Source organism: Eumetopias jubatus, unplaced genomic scaffold (assembly GCF_037043125.1).
Source record: "Eumetopias jubatus isolate StellerSeaLion01/CBP00866 unplaced genomic scaffold, mEumJub1_p1.0 scaffold_2, whole genome shotgun sequence".
Lineage (NCBI taxonomy): Eukaryota > Metazoa > Chordata > Mammalia > Carnivora > Otariidae > Eumetopias > Eumetopias jubatus.
In genome coordinates, this window is record NW_028274808.1 from 184,694,056 (window position 1) to 184,721,115 (window position 27,060).

At 38.3% G+C, this 27,060-nt stretch overlaps 1 protein-coding gene across 1 annotated transcript in view; it reads left to right on the forward strand.

Annotated features, from left to right (window-relative positions):
* Window positions 1-27,060, forward strand: part of ADGRA3 (adhesion G protein-coupled receptor A3) — a 122,247-nt gene that overhangs the window by 52,911 nt on the left and 42,276 nt on the right. Inside the window, exons 5-10 of the mRNA XM_088020870.1 lie at window positions 5,782-5,853; window positions 8,158-8,318; window positions 10,462-10,675; window positions 15,845-16,009; window positions 18,848-19,049; window positions 19,959-20,114. Coding sequence (XP_087876996.1) covers window positions 5,782-5,853; window positions 8,158-8,318; window positions 10,462-10,675; window positions 15,845-16,009; window positions 18,848-19,049; window positions 19,959-20,114 — 970 coding nt within the window. The remainder of the gene's footprint in view (window positions 1-5,781; window positions 5,854-8,157; window positions 8,319-10,461; window positions 10,676-15,844; window positions 16,010-18,847; window positions 19,050-19,958; window positions 20,115-27,060) is intronic.

The following is a 27,060-nucleotide window of genomic DNA, read 5'->3' on the forward strand; positions in this document are numbered from 1 at the left end:
CAGCCCCTTAATGGGGTATAAGCCTCAGGGAACATGTTCATGTTGAGAGAAATGGTCAGAAGCTTTGCTGGCCTGGATAAATTTCCTGGAAGGGGTAAAACCTGAGCTGATGGTCCAGAGATTGCAGAGATTTGATTAGTTAGGAAAAGAAGCAGAGCCAGTGATGCATGAAGGTGGAAGGTGAGAGCAAAGCCAGTGTTAAGGGGAAAGCCGTTGATGTGAAGAGTGAAATCACCATTTGAATCATGCCTCTGACTTTGTGATTTGGGGTGAGTTCACTCTTCTGAGCTTTTCTGTTTTTTTTCATCTGTTAAAGTAGGTTCATGGTACCTCGAAGTTCTTATAAAGATTAATTAAAATTTGAATGATCTGTATCTATCTCTTTTATAATTTATATATAATATAAATACAGAAGAACTTTGTATAAGCCATCAAATAACATTTTTATTGTGAAAATGAGGAGGCTCTGTTTGGGAGTAACTAGAAATCAGGCTGATTATCTTTAATAGAACTTTATATGGGAGCGTATGAAAGGCAGACAGGCTTAGAACAGATTTAACAATAAGAAGCCACTGAAGGACATTTACGTTGGGAAAGTGGCATCCTGTTTTACAGAATAGTTGTCTGGGAATAGGGTGCAGGATGAAATTTGGGATTTGAGGGTCGAAGGTCTAGTTACAAGGATTGTCTGTGCCTGGTTCTTTCTGTGGCTTTTCAGAATGTTGCTGCAACTTCATTCATGTTAACTTTATTATATATATTTTTAAGAATTTATTTATTTGAGAGAGAGAGACAGTGAGAAAGAGATCATGAGCAGGGGGGAAGAGTAGAGGGAGAAGCAGACTCCCCACTGAGCAGGGAGTCCGACATGGGGCTCGATCCCACGACTCTGGGATCATGACCTGAGCCGAAGGCAGACGCTTAACCGACTGAGCCACCCAGGCGCCCATTCATGTTAACTTTAAAAAAGCTCTTAGGGCCTTCAATAGTGAGATCATTTCATCTCTGCAGTAAGGGAGGGGGCTTCAGATCACTTGTTAGGATACCACCGGGTGCTCCTGCTTCTTTACAAACGTGTAGCATTTTTCCGTGAGCCCTTTAATTTGGGAGGAGAGATACATGGCCAAACTTAAGTGTTTAAGTATAAGATTGATTTAGTGTACAGCTTTGCTCATAACTTGAAATTAATTAAACCAATTGCATTTTTCCTTTTTTGTGGCTGGATTGCAGCAATTTTATTTCAGTGCTTCTGTTATCTTCTTGAGAGTCTTGTATTTTTGGTTCTGAGGACTGCATAAGAATTGGCAAAATGAGGCATTTATGAAGGAAAAATCTGTTATATTTTTGGGTAGCTGTGACTCAAGTAATGAAAGAGCCTTGAGTTTACCGTTTCATCGACTTTAGTTCCAGATGAATTTATAACTGTGGCTCAGAGATTCTTGACCTATCGGCAAATCTTTAGGCAAAAGAGCTGGAAGGGACAGTCTTTACATTAGGGCCACTTACTATTTCCTTACACTTTTTTTTCCCTTGTGCATCAAAAGCTGAAGTTTTTGGAAGTTCTGAAGCTTGGGTCCATCTCTTACATTTTTATTAATTCTGTGCTATCTGTTGTGAGACGTTACAGGACATTTATCCAAGTGAATCATTAAAACAGAAGAATAGTGCTACCAAGTTTCCTTCTTTGAGATTTGGTTTGAGTGATTTTGTAGCCCATGTAATAATAGGTCACTGTGGCTCTTTTAAATGCAACACTCTATGGCACATACAGAAATAAACCTGACTTTATATCCTTTAAAGACTGTTCTAAGAAAAATTGGCCATTGAGGTAGCTTTTTTAACTTCAGGAATGCATTGCAGTGGAGATGCTTATAATAAGTTGGGTTGACACAGGTCTAGAGTCAGGGATCAAGAAACTTTGGACAAGTGTGCTGTATGGGTAGCAGCAAACTGCAGATTTCTAGGCTCTCTGAGGCAGCCTGTCTGCTGGTTATGAAGGCTGATAACTATCTGTGTTTCCCACTGGGAAGAAAAGCATCGGGTGCCTGGGTGGCTCAGTTGGTTAAGCGACTGCCTTCAGCTCGGGAAGAAAAGCATCTTCTCAATCCAACAAGTGGAAAAGGGAATTTGATTAGCAATCGGGCATGTAGTACATTTCTTACATAAAGTCTGTCTCCCACCCAGAAGAGCAGGTGTATAGAAGAAGGGAATCCAGAGTGGATCACTCTTTATAGTATTTCCTTTACTGCTTCTTCAGCTGGATTCTCTGGATTGCCTTGGAACCTGGGATCTGGGACTGGTGGGGCCTCTTAGCCAAGGAGGCTGGAGTGGACACTGGGTGAGACCCTGGCAGACAAATGGTGGTCTTCTCGCCCATGCTTCTCATCGTTTTGAAACAAGTCATGGCTTTGGAGGTTTAGGTTAAGAATTCAGAAATAACCTTAAATATGTCTGAGGCTTCAGTGGACATGGATGTGGGGGGCGTAATTGATTAATCCTGTATATGGATCTTTGCCTTTGTTGATGGAGAATTTCTGGGGACAACTGTCTCAGAGAAGTGAAGACATACTCCCAGATGTTCCTACCCCATACCTCTCCACAGTGGAAATAACTGGCAAACCAAAGATGGGGAGCTGGAAATGAACTTCTGTGAAGTCTCTGTCCTTCACTTAGGATGTCAGTTTCCAGAGAAGTTGTCAGGAGCGCAACAGGTCAAAAACTTTCTTTTTTCCCCCTTTTTTTTTTTTTTTAAGATTTTATTTGTTTATTTGAGAGAGAGAGAATGAGAGACAGAGAGTATGAGAGGGAGGAGAGTCAGAGGGAGAAGCAGACTCCCTGCTGAGCGGGGAGCCCGATGCGGGCCTCGATCCCGGGACTCCAGGATCATGACCTGAGCCAAAGGCAGTCGCTTAACCGACTGAGCCACCCAGGCGCCCTTTTCCCCTTTTTTATGAATTTTTATCAGTTTAAATCTTGTATTTTTTTTCTAAGAATTATACCTTTAATATTTTTCTATCAGAAATAATTGGTGAGTGGAGCCGCCTGGGTGGTTCAGTCAGTTAAGCATCTGCCTTTGGCTCAGGTCATGATCCCAGGGTCCTGGGATGGAGGTGGCCCCCCCCCCCGCCCCTCCGGTCTGGCTCCCTGCTCAGTGGAGGGCCTGCTTCTCCCTCTCCCCAAGCTCCTCCCCCTGCTTGTGCTCTCTCTTGAATAAATAAATAAAGTTAAAAAAGAAATAATCGATGAGTGATATTTATAAGAACTTCCTTGATACAATTGAACAATTACTGATGTCGTTAAGCAATAAAACCACATAGAGATTTGAAGGAAAAATTATCCCATCACTTCAGACGTATCATCGTGAGCTAGCGTGTGCTAGCTATCTGGTGTATTATTTTCAGATTTTCTGTTGCCCCCACAAAGGTACAGGCATACATACCGGGCTTTAAATTTGTGCTGTACTCAGCAATTTACTTAAAAAAATCACCAGCATGTCATTAATATCTTTTCAAGAAGGCACATGTTGATATAGTTTGTGTTTGTTAATAATTACAGAATATTCCAAGTATAGAACTAATTATAATTTAGTCACGTATTCCTCTGTTGTAGGAGATTCCGTTTGATTGCATTTCCCCCTCCTTTAACAGATTGGCCCTGGTAAACATCCCTTGTATATACATAGGTGATGCATCATATATATTTAACTTGTAGGAATCCAAATATATCTGTTTAGCAAAAAGTTAAGTAAATAAAGAAAAATTAAGATATTAAGAAACCACAGTGTAAAGAGGGGTGGGAGTGGGGATGGATAGATAATTCACCTACTGTTGTATTCAGGGAGCTGATGGGACATGGGAGCAGTGATTTTGCTGGTTGTCATTCTCAGTTCCCTTTTACTTTTTTGTGTAAGTATCTCAGAGCTGGAGTGTGATTCTGGTGTTTTAAAATGTGTGTAAGTTTTTATGGTCCACAGACCAAAGCCAGTACTCTGGTGTTCAGCCAGTCTTCTTCTAGCCCTGGAGGGAAAATTGGTGTGTGTTGGGATTTACTGAGAGGGTGGTGTGTCTTACTCCAATGTGATTCCTTCCTTCCTCTGTGATTTTTAAGAGGAAATAGCTAATAATATCTAATGATTAGAATGAAATTACCTAATAATGAGAATCTAATGATCCCTTTGAAATGCCATTATTTTGTTTATACTTAAATCCTGTATTTGTATGGTAGAGTTTTATTTCCAACTTACTATTATGGAATCTTTCAAACTTGTAAAAAACAAACAAACAAACAAAAAAACCCCAAAACATTAGAAACAATTGTATAAGGAATCTCCATGTCCCCTTCCCCCAGTTTCAACACTTAGCAACTTCATGGCCAGTCTTGTTTTAGTTCTATCTCCCATCTCTTTGTCTTCCTGTCTACATTATTTTAAACAGATCTCAGTAATCATATAATTCCACATAGGATAGCTTCATAAAAGTACTGTTGTTTGTTTTAATTGCAATACCCTTTTCAAGATCTACATTCAGTATCCCCTCTGATAGGCCAAAAAAGAGAAGGGCATCTCTTTCATTGTTCTTTTAATCGACAGATACCCTTTTTTGGTCGTTTGCTTAAGTTCCTAGGTAGTTCTCCTGTGAAGATCAGAATCCTTTTATCCAGATGTTTTCTATCAAAAATTTGTATGCTACATTTAAAAGCCAATCCAGGGATGTTTTTACTGAATCTCATTGTGTATTAATTTGTGAAGGATTGGCATTTGTGTAGTACTAAGTCTTCCCAACCAGGAATACACTGCTGCAGAATCCATCTATCGACTGTCACTTTCTCCTACATGGGAGGGATTCAGCCCAGACTCTAGAGGAGAGGCCCAGGTCTCAGGACATCTTCCTTGAGAATTCTAGGTTTAAGTTGTATCTATTCTTGATACTACAACAGGCACTGAACAGAGCTTGTGGTGATTAGACCATCCTGCCATCTTCCCAGAGCCTTCAGTCCCAATTTAGTATTAGAAGCTTCCTGAAGATGGAGTCTACATCCTGAATAGCCACCACTGTTGAGCACCTACTGTGTACCCCAGCTTGTTACTAGCTGCCAGGGGTACCCTGGTAAATAAGACCCACAAGGCCCTCTGTCTTGGAGCTTAGGGTGAAGTGTGGAATCATTATGGGTATAACAAACCACCTCAAATTGTAGCATAGGGCATTCTGGGTTTAATTCATATAAAACTCTGCGAGGTTTTACATATTTATTAAAGTCATCCGATACAAGGGGAAACAAGATAGGTTAAGTAATTTGCCCAAGGCCAGCACTGAATTATATCGGTTTTAAACCCCAGACTCATTGCACTCTGTTGACATATTTTATTCAGTTCCTGTGGGTTGCTACTGCTGGTTATTCAGATCATCCCTGTCCTTTTCTTGTTCTCACATTTCTGTTTTCTTAAATGATGAATTAACATGTGAGGAGTAATTCACTTATAATGAGAGCGTGACTGAAGTTCTGGCTCAGTAAGGTACCTTTCAGATTCACCTGGTATTTGGTAATCATTACCTGATAGTAATAACTTCAAAATAATTTTATTACTTTATATTGGTTGAGAACAAATTTCTTTATCCCTGGATAAAATATTTACTAGTTGTTCCCTTTTTATAAGATTTAAAACAACTTTCATAAGTTCTTTATAACATTATTCAGTGATTATAGGACACGTTAGGAAATTGTATAAAATGATATATAATTGTTAGTCTTTTTTAAATGAGATTATTTCCTTTTTTTTCCTAGAAACCTTTCAGGGAATTTGTTTTCTTCATTATCTCAAGGAACTTTTGATTATCTTGGCTCATTACGGTCTTTGTAAGTAATTTTTTTTCCTGTTTTGATAAATATATCTTGGTTTTTAAAAATTAAAAAGTTATTAATGGTTTAAGAGACTTCATAGGGAAAATCTGATGATTTTGCAAAAGTTGGACTCTCACTCGAGAGTATGCGTTCTCATTGGAAAACATACCGTAAACCTGAATAATGTGTTTCAGACTGGGACAACCGTTTTCTCCTTAGAATACTATATCTCTCTCTGTATTTAGAGTAAATAAATTGGCAATTCATTCTCTTTCACTTTATTTTTCAAGTTAGAAAATATTTTACTGTTTGACTAGTTGAATCCTCAAAGTATAAAATATCCCTCCCTATGAAGAATCTATAGTTAAGAATATTTTATGCTTTTGGGATTTACCTTTTATCCTGTAACCCCTTTCCCAAACTGAATTCACAACTTATTACTGACATTGCTAGGAATGTTTATGTAGAATGCTTGCTTTATGAAATCAATGCAAGATCATATCGACACTTCTCTGTAGCTTTAGAATTGGTGGATTTCTTTTTTTTTTTTCCCTCCTGGAACAGTTTTGTTAACTGAGATTGTACGGGAGTTCCTTTTGACAGTAATGGTATTTCTAGCTAAACCATAATATATTTTGAACTATAAGTTACACTAATTTCTATTGGAGATACAGTTAAATATAATGCTTTTTAAGTTTTTATTGTGTATAATTTATGGGATTGACTGTTTTTCCAAGGAAAAATGTCTTCTCTAGCAGATGCTGTTCGGTGTTTGCTGACTTCTTTCCTACCAGCCCTCCCTTCCGCTCCCCTCCCCTTCTCTGCTCTTCTTGAAGTTTCTAGACCTAACACTTAGCAGTTTTCAGTGAGATGTAGCTAATACTTAGGCATTCATCTGGCTCCTCAGCATTATGGTGGACCCCTGTACATGCTTCTGGAGCTATGTTGGATTAAACTCTGTCTGGTCTTTTTGTTTCTATTACTGTTTTTTAGTGAAAACATCTCTTTTTGGCATATTTAGTGGGCTCGAGTCAGCCATTTATGTGAAGGTAAGAAAATAAAAAAGACTACAAAGAATAATTGGGCTTTTGAGACCCTGGGTAGCAGGAATGTAGGAAGTATTTTTGTCCAAAAACGGGGGAAAATGACCAGTGTTTTTTTACCCGATAGTGCTGGAAACTGACCAGAAGGTGGTGCTTAGGAGTTAGAAATCAGTGCAGGCATCCTGTATTGGTTTTTAAAATTTACTTTCTCTTTGTGTATCTCATTCCAGCTCCCATCATCCCTTTTTTTTTTTTTTTTTTTGCCAGAACTAATAAGTTGAAGCCTGTGCTTGTATGCTATCTATGTTAGGAGCACATATTATGTTTGCTCTTTGCACTTTGATTTATTTGTATAGAACACGTTACATTCTGTATTGGTTGTATTTGTTTTGTTCCGCTATTATATAATGTCCTCCGGGTTGACAGGGGACAGCATCTGTATTTATTGTTATTAGCTGGACTTAGCACACTGTGCGGCACATAAATAGCACTTTGTAAAACCAAGTATTCAATAAATTATTGTGCTTTTATCCAAGCTATATATATATTATCCTCTCTTTGTTTCTTATACCCAGGTGCCAAATTATAAAACTTCTTGCCTCATGTAAAAATAATTCTGTATATTCTTTCATATCAAGTGTGAGGTATTCTTCTCTTTTTGATTGGTTGAGTCTGTACCCCTTAAGTTTGTAAGTATCTTGGTATCACTTGGTGCAAGTGGAGAGATGTCAGAGAGAGTCTCCACTCTTGATAAACTTAGACTCTAGTCAGACTAGACAGAATATAACCATGGTAAATGGTCACATATTCCTTTATGTTGCCAAAATTAATAGTTCGAAGGCATTTAAGGCAAGAACATGGCAATGATGTTGGAACAGTTAGGGAAGTCTTCAAGGTCCTGTGTTAGTGCCACCATGCTTAATTGACGAATGGGTAGAAATTTGATTCGCACAGAAGATGGGAGATTTGGTCTTCTGGACCCTGGGATTAAGGAACTTGTTGCATAGAAGGGGGATGATATGTAGATTTGTATTTGCATCCCAGCTTTGATCTAAAGCAGGTAGTCCCTGAATTCGCAGGGAGGCGTGCTGGGGTCAGCCATTCCACCTCTCTTCTCACTGGAAGGGAGAAGAGAACCGGTTGGTATAGTATGTGCCAAAGGCCGCTGAGGGTGAGCGGTGGTGTGCTTGTCACCCAAAGCAGAAGCCAATATAAAGCAAACATGCTATTTAATTTTACTCACCATACTCCCTAATTTGTATTTTGTATGCTACAGAGAATTTCAGACTGAGTATCTTTTGTGTGATTGTAACATATTGTGGATGCATCGCTGGGTGAAGGAGAGAAACATCACTGTTCGGGACACGCGCTGTGTTTATCCGAAGTCTCTTCAGGCCCAGCCAGTCACGGGGGTGAGGCAAGAGTTGCTGACATGCGGTAAGGGAGAAGGGGAAGCAGAGGAAGGGTTCGTCATATTTTACTTGCTACTCTGTTTTTCTTGACAATCTGAAAATTCTCTGTTTACTGTGCTGGAATTGATTATAACCATTAATCTTCACGGATCTGATAATACATATTTAGTTTATGCGAACAGTTAAGTCAGCTGGATAAAAAATCATTTTTTTGATTGGTGTTTAAAAGGTTCTTGGGTTCTGAATAGCCTTTCTTTATGGAAAACAATTTCAGAGAATAGTGTAGAGCTTCAGATTTTCCATCAGTTGGCAAACCAGGAATTTGTTGATAGTTAAAAAAAATCTGAGAATGCAACCATTATTTGTTGGTACGAATGTGAAATAATAGAGACTTTTTGATACAGAGTTTGGCAGTATGTATCAGTGTTCTTAAAAATTTGATACAGTTTGATCCAGTAATTCTACACGAGGGTTTAATTCTTAGGAAATGATCAGCTTTGTATGTCAATATTTAAGTATAAGCATATCTTCAAGTCTCAAAAATAGGGGATTGGTTAAATGACTTGTGACACATCCATTTATAATATGCAGCTATTGAAAATCATGATTTTGAATAGTATCTGAAGACTTGAGGGAAATATGTTTATTAAATTGAAAAGAAAAAAAAAAAACCACATAAACCAAAAACAGTCCTTAAAATGATCAAAGGAGATTCCAGTTTAGTCTTTGTATCTGGAAATAAGAGTTCTGTACTTTTTTACCTTTTCTGTTTATTATCATTATTGTTGTAGTTCCACAAGTGAAGTATGCTATTGGATGAAAATTAAGATTTGTGAAAAGAAACAGCATGTACATATATCAGATCATCATGATGTACACTTGAAATATCTTATAATTTTGAATGGGGGAGGGGAGAATACAAATAAATATTTTACAATTTTTCAGTTATACCTCAGTAAAGCTGGAAGAGAAAAGAAACTAAAGGAAGTAAACCAAACAAAGCCCATCTTGCATTCTTATCACTCAAAGGTAGCTGTTATCAAAGATAACTTAGCATATTTTCTTCATCTTTTTCCTATGCTTTGACCAAAATGTCATCATACTCTAATGGTATTTTGTAACTTTTTAAAACCTGAGATAATGTAAACCCATTTTCTTATCATATAAAATAGATGCATACCAATTCATGATATAGATGTTGTTACCATGTCTCTTTAGGTTGTTAATAATTTCTTCATAAATAATTGCAAGGATTAATTTCCTTGCATGCACGTTTGCATATTGTGCTGTTCCTCCTTATTTTAAATAGACTGCTGCTAAAAACAGTAGACAGTGGGCTAAATATTCTAAAGGCCTTTAACGAGTCCATGGTGTTTGTATGTATTCTTGCATACATATTTAGGATTCCTCCCTTTTGTTTGTATGACTGGAAAAAAAGAATATCAGCTTTTTAATAGTGATGGTAATATATGGGATTTTAAAAGATTTTTCTTTCCCTATTCTTTAAATGTTCTAAATTTTTTCAATGAGTATGCATTACTTATATAAACAGAAACCAGTGGTTTAATCAAAGGTAGTGCTGTCTGCTGAGGGTATTAAAATTATATATATACTTATCACCAGTTCCATTCTCCAGGTTTAAGTATCATTTTACAATCTGTTTTTTTTTTTTTTTTTTAGTAATTGCTTAGATACCACCAAAAAGGAACAACTTTAAGTGTCAGAACTGATTATGAGATGGTTTCATTTCAATTTTACTAATTTTGTTTTCATCTAGGACTCATTTATCTCAGTAGGAGCCTTGTTGGTGCTAGCATTAAAATGTTGGTTACTGAGAAAAACTTGTTTCTCCATTTAAAAAATTTTTAATTAGAATTTCTATAACTTTTTTTAAGATTTTATTAGAGAGAGAGAGAGCGCGCGAGAGAGCACGTGCGCACGCACACATGAGCAGGGGGAGGGCAGAGGGAGAGGGAGAAGCCGGCTTCCCGCTGAGCAGGGAGCCCGATGCGGGGCTCGATCCCGGGACCCTGAGATCATGCCCTGAGTCGAAGGCAGATGCTTAACTGAATGAGCCACCCAGGCTGCCCCTCTGTTAACTTTTAATTCGGGAGTGTGAATATATAGTATTGTATTTGTTTACTGAGTCTTCGTTTTATTGTCTGTAGACCCACCCCTTGAATTACCATCTTTCTACATGACTCCATCTCATCGTCAAGTTGTGTTTGAAGGAGACAGCCTTCCCTTCCAGTGTATGGCTTCATATATTGATCAGGACATGCAAGTGTTATGGTATCAGGATGGACGGATAGTTGAAACTGATGAATCACAAGGTATCTTTGTTGAAAAGAACATGATTCACAACTGCTCGTTGATTGCAAGGTAAACTGTGGATTTTATTTATTTCAGAATTGTCACGTTTAGTTAGAATTTAAATTAATAATTTTTCTTCTTGCATTTAAAAACGCAAACCTTTGGTTTTCCTTTTCCTGATTTTTACTTCTCCAGAAATTAAGGAGTTGCCTTTTCCATCCAGTTGTGATGAAAAAAAGCATAGGATTAAAGGGAAACACTGTTATACTTTTTGTTTAAAGTTTTAGGTGGGAAAATGTAAACTTTTAATGCCAAACTTAATTTCTAACCATTTACTGCTGCTAAACTCAGATTTTCACTTTTAGCAATCACCTAAGTTTCACTATCTTGGTTAATGCTACATCTTAAGATACTTCCTTTCTCTACTCCACTGGTATAAAAAATATATAACACCTGTTCTGTTAATCCCTTGCCTGGTATGATCACCAAAATCATTAATTCAAATGAACTTTATAAAGTGTAAAAAAAGAGAGTAAAAATGTATGTATTACCATCACTATATATTTTGTTTTGGTAAAATCTTAATCTATAGGCATTGAATTTCCTTTTTCTTCTCCCCCCGTCTCTCTGTTTCTGTGTGTCTCTTTCTGTCTCTCTTTCTTTTTTCCCTTCCTACCAGTTTCTTAAAGACAGAAGTCAACTTGAACATTTAATAATAGATTTGTAGTTTCCACACTCTGCCAGGGCGTCTTAGGGTAATATCACTGCAGATTCATAGAAGTGCCATTAAAAAAAAGTCTGTAGCTATCTGTCTAGAAAATAAAGACCCTCTGAGTTGAGAATCGTGTGGAAGTTTTTGGGGTAGAATATCCTATTTTATAATTTCTGTTTCCCTCCTGAGATTTGCTGTCTTGTTAATTAGAAGCATGTTTTCCTTTGTGTCTTCTAACATATTTATAGTAGATGCTTTTAAATCCTTGCCTGCTCTTTCCAACATCTGGGTCATCTTGGGAGCATCACCACTGACTACTTTGCTTCTGTATATATTTTATAGTTTCCTATTTAAAAAAAATATTGTTTATGTGCCTAGTAATGCTGGATTCTATCTTGGACAGTATGAATGATTCACTGTAGAGAAGCTGACAAAGCACAGCCTATGGGCCACATGTGGCCTGATGGACCTGCTGGCTAAGAATATTTTTTACATTTGTAAATGGTTACATTTCAAATGGTTATGTAAGTAGCTATATACTATCTTCCAAGTTGCTTCTTGGCCAGAAAAGCCTAAAATAATTACTGTCTGGCCTTTATTTTTTTTATTTTTAAAGAATTTACTTATTTGACAGCGAGAGAGAGCACAAGCATGGGGAGCAGGAGAAACAGGCTCCCCGCTGAGCAGGGAGCCCGATGGCGGGGCTCGATCCCAGGACCCTGGGATCATGACCTGAGCTGAAGGTAGACGCTTAACCAACTGAGCCACCCCGGCATCCCACTGTCTGGCCTTTAAAGAAAACCACTTTTTGCAAATCCCTGACTCTGGATTCTCTTCCCTTTGCTTGAAGTCAGCTGGTTTTTGTTCCCTTGAGCAGTTACTTGGCTAAACTGAAACTCCTCGTTGTCTTTTCTGTGATGGCAGCGGCTGAGATCCGCGTGGTGTCTACCCTATCTGTGGGAACCAGGGGCCAGTTAGAGATCTGTGTGATTTTATATGCAGAAGTTTGGGCTTCCAGCCATGTTCCTTTCTTCCTCTGTGATTTTTCAACAAGGAAGACTGAATTTCTGTTTGAGTAGGGCCTATCCTTGCACAAAAGCCATTGGAAACCATTTCCTGGGTCTTACTCCCCAGTGCTGATGCCTTCTTCCTAGGGTCAACTTCTCTCTGGTTTCTGCTTGTTTTGGATCACTGGCCATGTGTTTGTTTAAAGTTTTGTTTAAAGTTTAAAGTTGTCATTTTGTAGTTTGTGCAGAGCTTATAAATAATAGTGAACTGCACGGAGGGTAGTTTGGTAGAAGCTGGTCTGCTGTTACCAGAATCAAAGTTCCTTTATTAGGGCATAAGATTGTCAGAAACAGTTTATTAGGTCCCAGTGAGAGAAGACTCTTAATTGTTACTTTACTTGTATTGTGGTGATAATTTCATAAGCGTATATACATGGGTTAAAACTCATTAAGATGTGAGCTTTAAGCAGTTTTTATTATATGAATAGGTAATAATTGACACATGATACGACAATAAAGCTTTAAAAATATATAGAACCCTGGGGCACCTGGGTGGCTCAGTTGGTTAAGTTGTCTGACTCTTGATTTCAGCTCAGGTCATAATCTCAGGGTTGTGAGATGGAGCCGCGCATCAGACTCCATGCTGGGCGTGAAGCCTGCTTGAGACCCTCTCTCTCCCTCTCCCTCTGTCCCTTGCCCTCCCCCCTGACCCCTGATCGCGCTCATGCTCTCTCTCTCTCTAATTTAGAACTCTTTATATTTTGCAACTATAAAGTAACTAGATTAACTTTATAAATTTATTTCTGCAAGTCATACTTTGAATTCTTTATAGCAGTACAGAAAATTAAGGTTAGCATCCTTGCCTCATAGTTTTGTTGGGAGGGACACTTGACTCATATGAAAATCTTTTGTGTGAAGACTGAAGTCCTTTACCCAGAATTTGCCTCCGTATTAATAACGAAGTTACAGAAAAAGGAAGTATGGTATTGAATTGGTTAACCTGAGAGATAGCTGTTGATTCTTCATTGGTTTCTTTATGTCATCCACCCTTCATTAGTAAGAATCAGAGTTTGTAGTTTTCCTCAAAGATGAAATTGAAGCTGCCTCTTCCTCCTTAAATTTCTAAATACGCTGCCTTGAGGATTCCTGGAAATTGTATTCTGATCATTAGTTTTAGACATTGAATGTATTGCTGAAGGTCATCTTTAAAAACACATTGGCAAAATATATTAGGACCTGAGCTCCCAGTGGGTGTGCTAAAGCCCCTGGGACATCAGTGAGTTCACTTAGAGAGCTGCTGTGGGGTATTTTAAGTTTTGGAAGAAGCATGGTAATACTTGACATTTTTTGGACACCACACAGCTACCAGCCCCAGGCAGTGATGATTTCATTCGATCATGCTGCTGATGCCATACTTGAGGGTGCTGAGTTCTTGGTGATCACTATGGTGCAGAGCAAATACTGTGTGAAAGTCATTGTGGAACGTGAAATAAGGGTCTCGCTGTCTGTTCTTTATCTGACATTAGATTAATTTTGGAGTGCTCAACAGACAAGCACAACCCATCAGGAAGTTGGGTTATTTAAGAATGAAATATTTATCTCAAATTGATGTGTGTTATTTTTTCAAATGGCTATGAAGTTATTAGGACATAGCTACACAGTTCTGGGATTTAGTAATTGGACCATCAGAGGTATTTCTTTTGGGTTCGGAGCTCTCTGAAACAGTTTTCTGGTCAGTGAAGGTGCTGTGAACCAAGAGAGTTTGGGAGCCTCTGGATTAGAGAATGATTGCTTATTTTGGAATTTGGTTATTTAAATTTAATGTAAAATATTTTTGTGTCACTTTATCTTGAATATATTTATTACAGCGTTTTGGATTATTCACTGACTTAATTAACAAAGATGATAAACATTTTCTCTGATTCAGAGTAACAGTGCCTCAAAGTCTTTATTTGAACATATGATGTTGTGTAGCGATTAATGATTTAGGAGACTGGAAAAATGTGTCTTAACTTCAAGGCATAACTTTGTAAACTAATTAAAATGATATATCTTTTATGTCTAATTATCTCTTATTTTTCTATTTACATAAAAGCATAGCATGGTGGGTCATGTGGCAGGGAGAAAGGTTAATTGAAGGTTCTGACATTTGCTCTTTAATTAATAGGCTTTATATTAGAGAATTATGAGTTCGTCTTGAAAATTGAATATACTGACAGCTCTTTAGAAATATAGCTGTTTTATAAATGGAAGTGTTCCTTTACATGGAAAACTCCTTTCGGTAAAGCATCAATTGGTAATTTATTAAATCTTTTTAGAGACTTAATGAGTTCCTCTGCAAAATGTTTTTACCTTAAATATTTTAAATATTCTCTTCATAATATTAATCTCCTTCTTTCATGCTTGAATATTTCCCTCCAAATCATTGAAAAGGTAGACATAACTTGGAAACGTCTCCATTAGTTTTGCTGAAGAACGTGCTGTGACGTTTTCGCCTTTGCATTTGCTGTCCCCCTCCGGGCTGCGTCCTGTTCTCACTCTTTCTGGCAGAAATGTCAGGCATGACGTACCCTTGCACTTTGTTCATACTTCCAACATAGCTCTTACCAGAGCGTTTTTTTTTTTTTTAATTAACATGTAACGTATTATTTGTTTCAGAGGTACAGGTCTGTGATTCATCAGTCTTACACACTTCACAGCGCTCACCATAGCACATACCCTCCCCAATGTCCATCACCCAGCCACCCCATCCCTCCCACCCCACACCACTCCAGCAACCCTCAGTTTCCTGAGATTAAGAGTCTGTTATGGTTTGTCTCCCGCCCTGGTTTGATCTTGTTTCATTTTTCCCTCCCTTCCCCTATGATCCTCTGTCTTGTTTCTCAAATTCCTCACATCAGTGAGATCAGATGATAATTGTCTTTCTCTGATTGACTTATTTTGCTTAGCATAATACTCTCTAGTTCCATCCACGTCGTTGCAAGGGTCAAGATTTCATTTTTTTTTTGATGGCTGTATAATAATCCATTGTATATATATACCACATCTTCATTATCCATTCATCTGTTGATGGACATCTGGGCTCTTCCCATAGTTTTTACCAGAGTGTTTTAAGTAGCTCTTCACCTGCTTGTCTTGACTTTCCACTGAAGTTCTTAAGTGGAGGGATTTTTTTTTTTTTAAAGATTTTATTGATTTATTTGAGAGAGAGAGAGAGAGCATGAGAGCGGGTTGAGGGACAGAGGGAGAAGCAGACTCCTTACTGAGCAGGGAGCCCGATGTGGGACTCACCCCCGGGACTCCAGCATCAAAACCTGAGCTGAAGGCAGCTGCTTAACCGACTGAGCCACCCAGGCGCCCAAGGGATAGTTTTTTAAATTCGTTTTTATATATAAGCAAGTGCTTTGCCCACACTGTGCATTCAGACATACTTAACTAAATGAATGATAGAAGCCTGAGTTGTCTCCCTTTTTTGTCTAACCATTTTTTTCTCTCTCTTTAAAATCTTTCTCCATGCAGTGCCCTAACCATTTCTAATATTCAGGCTGGATCGACTGGAAATTGGGGCTGTCATGTCCAGACCAAACGCGGGAACAATACAAGAACGGTCGATATCGTGGTATTAGAAAGCTCTGCACAGTACTGTCCTCCCGAGAGGGTGGTAAACAATAAAGGGGATTTCAGGTCAGTGACATGGAGAGTGCTGGAAAAATGATTTGCCCATATCTGTTTTTATTCTTAAAGCGCATAATTGGTCTACTATCCTCAAGAAGAAAATTTGAGAAATATCTATGTTTTCACATATATATCCGTATATATCTAAGAACTGCCCTTCAGAACACTGATGTCAGAGTCATATATGAAGATTAAGAAGAAAAGGTGCCTGCACTTTATCTCAGACATGTTGATATAAAGTCTGTGCAGACAGAGTGTTTCATGTTTAACAGTTTGTTGTAAAAATTAAGAACCACTACTTTAGGGAAACGTTTTGGAAATTCTACTAAAATTGCAGAATTCAGAAAGGCTAATGGTATGTCCTGTTTTTTTTAAGGGCTCTTTTATGGATGACCTTTGGAAGGTTTTGTATTGCTAAGATACTTTTAACTATTGGCAGTTAAGTAGACATGATAATGAGGAGAAAGCCAAGTTCAATATCCTCCCCAGTTTGGTCCTAAGCAAGAAGGACTTTGGGGGATGAAAGCTTTTGGATGGCCTGAAACTCTGGGAGCCACTGCTGTTGGACTCTATTGAGATAAGCAGAATGAGTGAGATACTACAGTTTTTTTAAAGAGAAAATTTAAAATTTGTGGGAGGTAACAGCTTTTGCCTTAGACTCTCCTTACTTTCAAGGTTGTTTAAAAAACGTCTTTTAAATATATTACGTATTTAATGTTTTTATGTTCAGGATTTTAATAATGACTTTATAGTTGTTGTAAATGAAGGGAACTGTGTGGCTCTTTAAAGCAGCATAAGTTTGTTGAATACCCAGTTTGTACTCCTGTGATTGGAACTCCTACTACCCAAGTTTTAAGGGTAAGAAAACCCTTTGGTATTAATCTTTTAAATCCAAAGTGAATGATTTCACTCATATATGGAATTTAAGAAACAAAACAGAGGATCATAGGGGAAGAGAGGACAAAATAAAACAAGACGAAATCAGAGAGGGAGACAGACCATAAAATACTCTTAATCGTAGGAAACAAACTGAGGGTTGCTGCAGGGGAGGGGGGTGGAGGGATGGGGTAACTGGGTGATGGGCATTAAGAAGGGCACATGATGTAATGAGCACTGCGTATTATATAAGACTGATGAATCACTGAACTCTCTCTGAAACCAATAATACATTATATGTTAGTAAATTGAATTTAAATAAATTTTAAAGAATAAATAAATAAAAATAAAAAATAAATCCAAGAACTAGCTCAGCTAGTTCTTAAATGCTTTTTTTAAAAACTGTCTTTTGTCCTTTAAAAAAAAAAATTCTCCCTGACGCAAGTATATGGAAGTTAGCATTTGTTATTGCCAATGGATAAGTCCTTTATGTAGATTAACTGTTAATAGATAATATTTATACTGTATACCTAAAAAACAGGTAACATTTGTGAATTTTGTTATATTCTGCATCTTTTATTAAGTAATCATAATGTTTTCCATTTATGGTGGATTTTCTGTTTTTGCTCATAATTTGACTATTTTACATTTTTTAAAAATAGAAGAATCTGATTATTTGACTGATTAATGAATTAGCTTTTAACACTCCTTAGTATATTATGCAGTTAAACTTTCACTGCATTAATAAGATTTAGCTTAGTGTTGCTTAATCTGTTTATGCAGATTTTGGTAATGAATTATATTTTGGTATGACTGCTATTCTAATTTATCAGTTCCTATGTTATCGGTCAACTGTAACTTTTATTAAATATATTCAGTTCATTCCCAGTTTTGGAGAAAGGGAGCTCAAATGACAAAGATTTCTCCCAACTGCTAGTGACAATCCATGCCCACAGATTTGTGTAGTCTCTTGCATAGAGGGTACGTACCTTCTCCCAGATAAATTCAGTTCTATACTGTGTTGCGGGTCTGCTAGACCGCCCCCACTTGCAGAAATTTGCTAGGAGGACTCATGGTACCCAGCATGTAGTTGTAGTCACAGCTAAAATAGATTTTGGTTATATAGTAGATGGTAGCTGGATAACAAGGGGAAAGACATAGGTGCATTCTGGAGAGATCCAAGGGCAGGCTTCTTGGTATTCCTCCAGCCACAAAAGGGCAGCAGCACTGTAGAGAAGTGGATACAGTGTTGCTCCCCAAGGAAGCCCTTTGGAGACTCAGTATCCAAAGTTCTTCTTGCTGGTCGAGTAGGCAGGCACCCTCTGTCTAGCATGTACCAAAATTTCAGACTCCCTACCAAAATTTCAGACTCCAAGGCACCCTCTGTCTAGCATGTACCAAAATTTCAGACTCCCGGGAAGAAAGCAAGTTTCAGCATAAACCGTACTGCTTCTCCAAACAGTCTAGGCATGGTGAACAACCCTTACTGGTTAACTGTTCATGGGAATACTCCCAAGTCCCAAATTCCTAGGTGCCACTGAAGGGGCCCCCCAGGGTGGCAGTCAGGCCTTGCTAAGGATAGCAGTCCTGCACCTGCTGTAGTGAATTGTCGGCACATCTGGGAACACTGCTTCTGTGCCATCTCTTGAACTGTTTTTCTTTTCTTTTCTTTTCTTTTTTCTTTTCTTTTCTTTTACTGGATATAAGACCATTTTGCTGTGTTTATAGGAACATTTAGAACATTTTAAGAAAATGTCTTACGGTATTAAAATAAATGTGGCTGATAGTTTAAAACAGCTTAGTCCATGCTAACCTTTTAATTTTTTTTTAAACTCTTTGTTCTGCAAGGAATCCGTTTCTTCCTGATTTTTATCCATGATTATCCGTGACCTGTCCTAAGCCTGAATGTTTCTCCGCTGTGATTTGCGTCCGTGTTGGTTTTCACATCCTGTTTTGTCTTCATCTGTCTAGATGGCCCAGAACGTTAGCAGGCATTACTGCGTACCTTCAGTGCGCTCGGAATACCCACGGCAGTGGGATCTATCCTGGAAACCCACAGGATGAGAGGAAGGCTTGGCGCAGATGCGATAGAGGGGGCTTCTGGGCGGATGATGATTATTCTCGCTGCCAGTATGCAAACGATGTCACTAGGGTGCTTTATATGTTTAATCAGGTAACTGCAAAGTCTTACCTTTTGCTGAGGTTGTTAATGTATTTTAGTTGAAATACCAGGTGTGTATGTGTGTTTTAAATACTAGTAAAGCATAAGGATTTGGTGTTTACATTCAGTCCGTCTGTATTCGGGATCAAGCCTCGTCACCGCCCCCGGCATTCAGGGTCCTCCCTGGTGTCTGTTTTCCTTTCCAATCGCTGCCTTTGTTTGAACATCTTTATCATCTGTAGCCACTGTTCCAAATCCCAACCCTCCTTCAAATCCATCTGAGAAGCCACCTCTTGGGCTTCTTTTATAATCTCTTTGTCCCCAATGACCCCTTGTCCTACTTGTACCCCTCAGATGCCTTTTCTTGTCTCCGCTCTTACGCCTCTCTTTTTAACCTGACCAGATTAGAAGCAGTTGAAAGATGGTTTTCTGTGTTACGCATTTTCTTACGCTCCTTGGTACCTGTTACACCCTTTGTGGAATGGTTGGTGCCAAGTTGTGTTTAAGTCAATAAATAAGCAAATGTAGACCATTACTGGCAGTGCATGGCAGTAGAGATAAATGCTTCTTCCTCCCATGCGTGGGGCTCCAGGGGAGTTATTGATCCCTCCCAGTCGGAATACTCGGGAAAGGCTTTACTAGCAATTGGCATTGAGTATGTGTAGAATTTGGATAAGTAGAGAGGGAGAGATGGTGCAGCATTTTTACCAGATGTATTTTGATGTATTACTGTATTTCAAAGTTGAAAAAAAAATTCCTTCAGGTTAGTTACCATTATAATTCCGCTTTCCTCAGGTTTGAGAAAGCGTTTTAAGAAGGTCCTGGTGATAAATGATAAAAGAGTTTGAATTCGCTGCCATGTTTTGAAATGCAAAGATAAAATATCAAAATTCGTTGTTCATTTTTGCCTTTTTAATATAGATGCCTCTCAATCTTACCAATGCTGTGGCCACAGCCCGACAGTTACTGGCTTACACTGTGGAAGCCGCCAATTTTTCTGACAAGATGGATGTTATATTTGTGGCTGAAATGATAGAAAAATTTGGAAGATTTACCAAAGAGGAGAAGTCCAAAGAGGTATTTTTCTGGTTCACCTTTGTAGCATATAGCATGTCAACATATGGTCATGTGGTAGAGCTGAATCTCTATTTTTAAAGCCTCTTTATGTTTGCTGTATTTCAACTAAATGCCCTTTCTAATTTCCAAAACTGTTGAGGAGAAATTTATGCTCCATTTAGTATAGTCATCTGCTGTTGGAGGGAATAGAGGTGGACAATCAGTTCTTGGAAATTAAGGTATCATGATAGAGCAAAGCCAGCCTGTGTCCATACTGTGGGTTGGCTGTAGCTACCTCTCGGGCATTCTGGGATTTCTCTTCCCCACACAGCCATGTGTTCATCCTTCTCTCTCTCTCGCTCTCACTCTCTCGCTCTTTTTTCCAGTTTTATTGAGAAATAAACATTTATCACTGTATAAGTTTAACAGCATGACGGTTTGATGTACAAATATTGTGAAATGATCACCACAATAAGTTAGGCTCACATCCATCTTCCCACATAGATAAAATAAAAAGAAAAAAAAAGGGAAAACAAATTTCTTTGTGTGATGGGGGCTCTTAGGACTTACTGTAACAACTTTCCTATATACCACACAGCAGTGTTCGCTGGGTCGCCATTTGTGCTTTACGTCCCTAGTACTTACCCTGTGATTGGAAATTTGCACCTTTTGGCCACCATCTTCCTCTTTCCCCTCCCCCACCCTCTGCCCCTGGTAACCACAAGTCTGTTGTCATTCTGTGAGGTTTCTTTTTGCCCACATGTAAGTGAGATCAGATGTATTTGTCTTTCTCTGTCTGATTTACTTCACTTAGCATAATGCCTTCAGGGTCCCTCCATGTTGGAACAAATGATAGGATTTCCTCATTTTTTTATGGCTGAATAATATTCCTTTGTGTGTGTGTGTGTGTTTGTGTGCGTGCGTGTGTGCGTGCGTGCATGTATATATCACAGTTTCTTTCCTTTCATCCATTGATGGATACTTAGGTTGTGCCCATGTCTTGGCTATTATAAATAATGCTGCTGTGAGCATGGGGATGCAGATATGTTTTCAAGTTAGGGTTTTTGTTTCCTTTGCATATGTTTCCAGAAGTGGAATTTCAGGATCAAGTGGTAGTTCTATTTTTAATTTTTTTAGGGTCCTCCATATTGTTTTGCATAGTGGCTATACAAATTTAGATTTCTACCAAGTGCACAAAGGTTCCCCTTCATATTTTTACCAGTATTTTCTTGTCTTTTCAGTGATGGCCATTCTACCGAGTGTGAGGTAGTGCCTTATTGTGCTTTTAATTTGTATTTCCTGGATGACTAGTGATATTGAAGACTTTTTCATGTACCTATTGCCCTTTCAGGTCCTTTGCCCATTTTTAAATTGTGTTTTTTTTGGCTATTGAGTTATATAAGTTCTTCATATATTTTGCATATTAACCCCTTACCAGATAAATGGTTTGCACTATCTTTTCTCCATTGAGTATTCTTGGCTCCCTTGTCAAATATTATCTTCTGCTACCTTTGAGTTCGGTTTGCTCTTCTCTTTCTAGATCCTTGAGGCATAGAGTTAGGTTATTTGGGATCTTTCTTGCTGTTTTTTTTTTCTTTTTAAAGATTTTATTTATTTATTTGACAGAGAGAGAGACAGTGAGAGAGGGAACACAAGCAGGGGGAGTGGGAGAGGAGAAGCAGACTCCCCGCAGAGCAGGGAGCCCGATGCGGGGCTCGATCCCAGGACCCCAGGATCATGACCTGAGCCGAAGGCAGATGCTTAACGACTGAGCCACCCAGGCGCCCCTCTTTCTTGCTTCTTAATATAGGTGTTTATTGTGGTGAACTTTGCTTTTAGAACTGCTTTGGCTGCATCTCACAAGTTTTGGTATGTTGTATTTCCATTTTTGTGTCAAGAACCTTTTTTTAAGGTTTTATTTTTAAGTAATCTGTGCTAAGTATGGGGCTTGAACTTACAACCCGGAGATCAAGAGTCACATGCTCTACCAACTGAGCCAGCCAACCACACGATCCTCAGGAGCCCTTTTTAATTTCCTTTAATTTCATCTTTGATCTGTTGGTTATTGAGTAGAGTGTTGTTTAATTTCCATGTGTTTGTGAGTGAATTTTCTAGTTTCCCTCTTGCTACTGATTTCTAGTTTCATGTCATTGTGGGCAGAAAAGATGATCTCAGTCTTCTTGAATTTGTTAAGACTTGTTTTGTGGCCTCACCTATAGTCCATTCTAGGAAATGTTCTGTGTGTGCTTGAGAAGAATGTGTATTCTGCTATTTTTGGGTAGAATGCTCTATGTACATCTGTTAGGCCCAATTCTTCTGTAGTGTTATTTGGATCTTCTGTAGTGTTATTGATTCTCTGGATGATCTATCCATTGCTGAGAGTGGGGTATCAAAGATGGCAACTACTATTGTGTTACTGTTTGTCTCTCCTTGTAGTTCTGTTTTTGTTAGGTGTATTTACATGTTCCAGTGTTGGATTTACAGTTGTTAATCTTCTTGTTACGTTGATCTCTTTATCATTGTATAATGATTTTTTTTATACCACTTTTAAAGTCCATTTTGTCCAGTTACAAATATAGCTACCCTCTTTGTTTTGTTTGGTTGTGGTTACCATTTGCTTGAAAGGTCTTTTTCCATCCTTTTCACTCTCAGTCTACTCTGTCTTTAGGGCAAAAGTAAGTCTGTATGCAGCATATTGCTGGATCTTGTTTTTTATTTTTTTGTTTTTGTATTTGGTTTTTGGGGTTTTTTTTGTTTTTTGTTTTTATCTTTTGAGCTAGTCTGTGTCTTTTAATTGAAGAATTTAATTTTCTTATATTTAAAGTAATTATTGATAGTCCTTACTAAGGACTTACTGTTGTCATTTCGTTAGTTGTATTCTGATTGTTTTGTAGATCCATTATTCTATGATCTTATCCTTTTTTGTTTTTTTGATGTCTTTTGGTATCAGTATGTTTTGACTTCTTGTTTTCTTTTGTGTAATTACTACAAGATTTTTCTGTGTGGTTGCCATGAGGCTTACATAAAAGATCTTAAAACTAAGAACACGCATTTTAAACTGATAAAAACTTTAGTAGAGTTTGTAAGCTTTACACTTTTCCTTCTCCTCTTCTTCATGTTTTAGGTTACTGCTGTTATTTTTTATACAATGTAAAAAACATGTAGGGGTGCCTGGCTGGCTCAGTCTGCAGAGCATGTCACTCTTGATCTTGGGTCATGAGTTGGAGCCCTTTGTGTGGCATAGAGTTTACATAAAAAAAAAATTTTTAAATACCATGTTAATTGTAATTATGGTTTTTTAAGTACGTTCTTAACTTTTTTTTATAAGATTTTATTTATTTGACAGAGAGACAGCGAGAGAGGGAACACAAGCAGGGGGAGTGGGAGAGGGAGAAGCAGGCTTCCTGCGGAGGAGAGAGCCCAACGTGGGGCTCGATCCCAGGACCCTGGGATCATGACCTGAGCCAAAGGCAGACACTGAACGATTGAGCCACCCAGGCACCCCTACACTTTTAACTTTGAAACTAGAGTTTTAAGCAAATTATACACCACTATGTCATATTACAGAATATAAAATGCCTATATATTTACCATTACCAGTGAGATTTACACTGCCTTTTTAAGTTTTTGTTATGTTAGTGCTCTTTTACTTCTATTCAAAGAACACCCTTTAGCATTTCTTGTAAGGCGGATCTGGTGGTAATGAACTCACTCAGCTTTTGTTGGTTTGGGAAGGTCTTAATCCATTCTTTGTTTCTGAAGGACAGGTTTTCTGGATGTAGAATTCCTGGTTGACAGTTATTTTCTTTCAGTATTTTGAACATGTCGTCTTCTCTCCTTGACAGAAATGTTTCTTTTGAGAAATCCGAGAGTCTTACGGGGTTTCCCTTGTATGTAACTTCCCTCTTTTCTCTTACTGCTCTTAAATTATTTGTCTTTGACTTTTTAATTATGATGTTTCTCAGCGTAGCCCTTTTCAGGTTCAACCTTTTTGGGGTCTTTTGGGCCTCACCGACCTGGATGTCCATTTCTCTTCCTAGGTTTGGAAAGTTTTCAGCCATTATTTCTTTAAATATATTTTCTTTTCCTTTCTCTTTCTTTTCTCCTTTTGGAATTCCCATAATGTGAATATTTTGCTTTGTTTTGTTTTATTTTGTTTTCCCATTGTGTCCCATAACTCCTGTAGGCTTTTTTTCATTCTGTTTCATTCCCTTTTTTGCTCCTATGATTCTGTAATTTCCAATGTCCTATCCTCTCTAGTTGTTGATTCTTTTTTCTGCATGGTCGAGTCTACTTTTGAAACTCTGTTGAATTCTTCAGTTATTATATTTTTCAACTCCAGGATTTGTTTGTTTTTGAATGGCCACTGTTTCCTTGTCCGATTTACTGTTTTGTTCATGCACGGTTTCCCCCATTTTGTGTAGTTGTCTCTGTTTTCTTGGAGCTCACTAAACTTCCTTAACAGGATCATTCTACATTCTTTGTCTAACAGGTCATGGGTCCTCCATTATTTTAGAGTTAGTTATTGGAACTTTATTAGTTTCCTTTGGTGGTGTCCTAGTTACGTGACTTTTCACGATCCTTGATTCCTTGCGTTGGTGTCTATGCATTTGAGTAATGGGGCTCCTCTTCTAGTCTTCACAGGTTAGTTTTTTCACCAGTCAGCTCTGTTTGGGTTTCTGGGTGTGTCTGCTGGGCATGTCCTTGGGCAGGTGGGACCTGCTGGTATCATCTGCTTCTGGGCGAGGGAACTGTTAGAGCTCTGAGGATGGGGATGGGGGCTTTTTCCCCTGGCTGAGAACTGCGGGCTTTGTTCTCTGCCCCAGTGAGGCTGTGGGATGGGCTTTGCATTTGCCTGAATTCTCTGGTCAGGCTTACTAGATACGGTCAGGACTGGAGACCATATTCAGGAGTAGATGGGGCCATGGGTTAGCAGCACAGCCATCCTTAATGTGAGCTTTAGTCACCCAGATCTTGTATTGAATGTCTTCATTTCTTTTGTAATGTCCTGGAAAATGAAACCACTTTTTAGGAACCTTTTTGAAATTCCAATGATTATAATATGCAAGTTAGGAAAATTTAGTGACTTTGGAAAATGAGTATATTTTAACAGGGCCGTGTTCTTAAAACTATGATATCCTTTGGGTGAAAACATTGACAACTACCATCTTAAGAATGAATGAGCAGAAAACAATGTTTTGAGTCAGTTTTTAGATACAGATTAATGTGTTCTTAAACTGTAAGTTTCATGCTACCTGAGAACTTGATAGGTAACTGTTTCTTATGTGATAGAGTCACTTATGCAAAAATGGATTTTAGAGATAGATAAAATCTAGATGTCATGAACAGACACCCAAAGAAAATTAAATGATTTCCCTGAGTTTCTATATGGCGAGGTTAGGGTGGGGCTGAACACAGAACCCAGGAGTCCTGTGTGTGTGATCCAGAGGCTTCCTGCTGTATCATCTCTCACTTTTTGGTAGTGTTGCCCTGTCGTGGAATTCTGGAAGAACTCCACGTACAGCTGTGGGGAAAATACTGGAGTGAACAAAGTCTCATATAGTTCTTTATGTGGGACATCTCAGATTCATTAGTAATGTTAAAAGGTAAATACTATGCCTTGTTTTTCCAAATCATTTAAACTAAGGAACCTTTTTTTTTTTTTTTTTTTGGTAGACTGTCTATTAATATCTTGCATTTTGGTGATAAGTTTGGGGATTTGGAGCTACATCCCAGTGTTACTAAAGGAAGGAAAGTAGTTACATGTCTTTACATGGGACTCAGGTCAACGGGGCCACTTGATAATGAGATAGCATTTCAGTGTTGCTATCTGAACTTCAGACCACAGTTTTCTCAAGAACGGTCTTGGTACTTGCTTGTCTCTCTGGGCCACAGCCTGCTTCCGGTGGTAAATTTCCCCAGCGGTGGGAGAAGCTGTCTGGATTCCGGCTCTGTGGTAGTACTGCGCTCCATTATTCATTATAATCACAGGTTAGCTGCCCCATGATTAGACGTTATGCATGGAAGTGGGATGGTTTGAGTCACTAGAATGTGGACACTGAAAAATAGTTTGCCATCATATAATGCCAATTTGTTCCCATGCTGCTCTGTTTGGATGTGAAGGAGCTTTGTGTGCCTCCCAGCTAGTGAAGAGCAGTGTGATGCCCAGAAAGTGTACATTTCACCATGTTTACCACTGTGTGCAGTGGGTGGGCTGCTACTTTGGCATGTGCTCAGGTAGAAGCATCTTGTTGAGAACTGGAGGTAGATACAGTTTCATGAATTACTTATTAACCTTGGGCGCTTTATTCTTAAAACGGGGATGATATTTGCCCTCCTTAACATTCTTATCTCAGAAGCTAAGAAGGAGGTCCTTTAAAAAAAAAAATCACCAGAGTGCTTTAATTATCTAACTAAAAATTAGTGTGGTGGAGGTTGCTGTCACTTTCACTGATGTCATAGCAGGTAAAGTTTGAATTAACTTTGGAGACAAATGATGGCAAATTATTAAGCGTAAATAGAAGAAACAGAGGAAAAATTTCAGGTTTGCATAATTGAAGTGTAAATGTAATATTATTACCTGTGGTGCAGTGGCAGCCATCCTATCAGATTCTTCGGGAAGTAAAAGTGTACGCCATTTATTAGAATAGTAGAAAGAAATCATGAGGTTTAAGGGCTTCATTTTATGTTAATTACTGTGAAATTATTCTAAGGTATCCCAAAATGTGTACGGCTTAGTTGGACAAATAATTAAATTGATTTTTTGCATTATGTCCAAAAAGTTTCTCTGCTATGAATAATTCATACACACGATATTGTGAGGCAATTGCTTTTTAACCTGTGATTAAGTTCAGGCAGCAAGCACATACCGGTGCTCTGCAGTCTTAGGGTGGGTGCCGAAAGCTCTACAGCTACCAGGTCTAAATGGTGTATTTAGTGGGGTCTTTTAAAAACAGCTGAAGGTTGT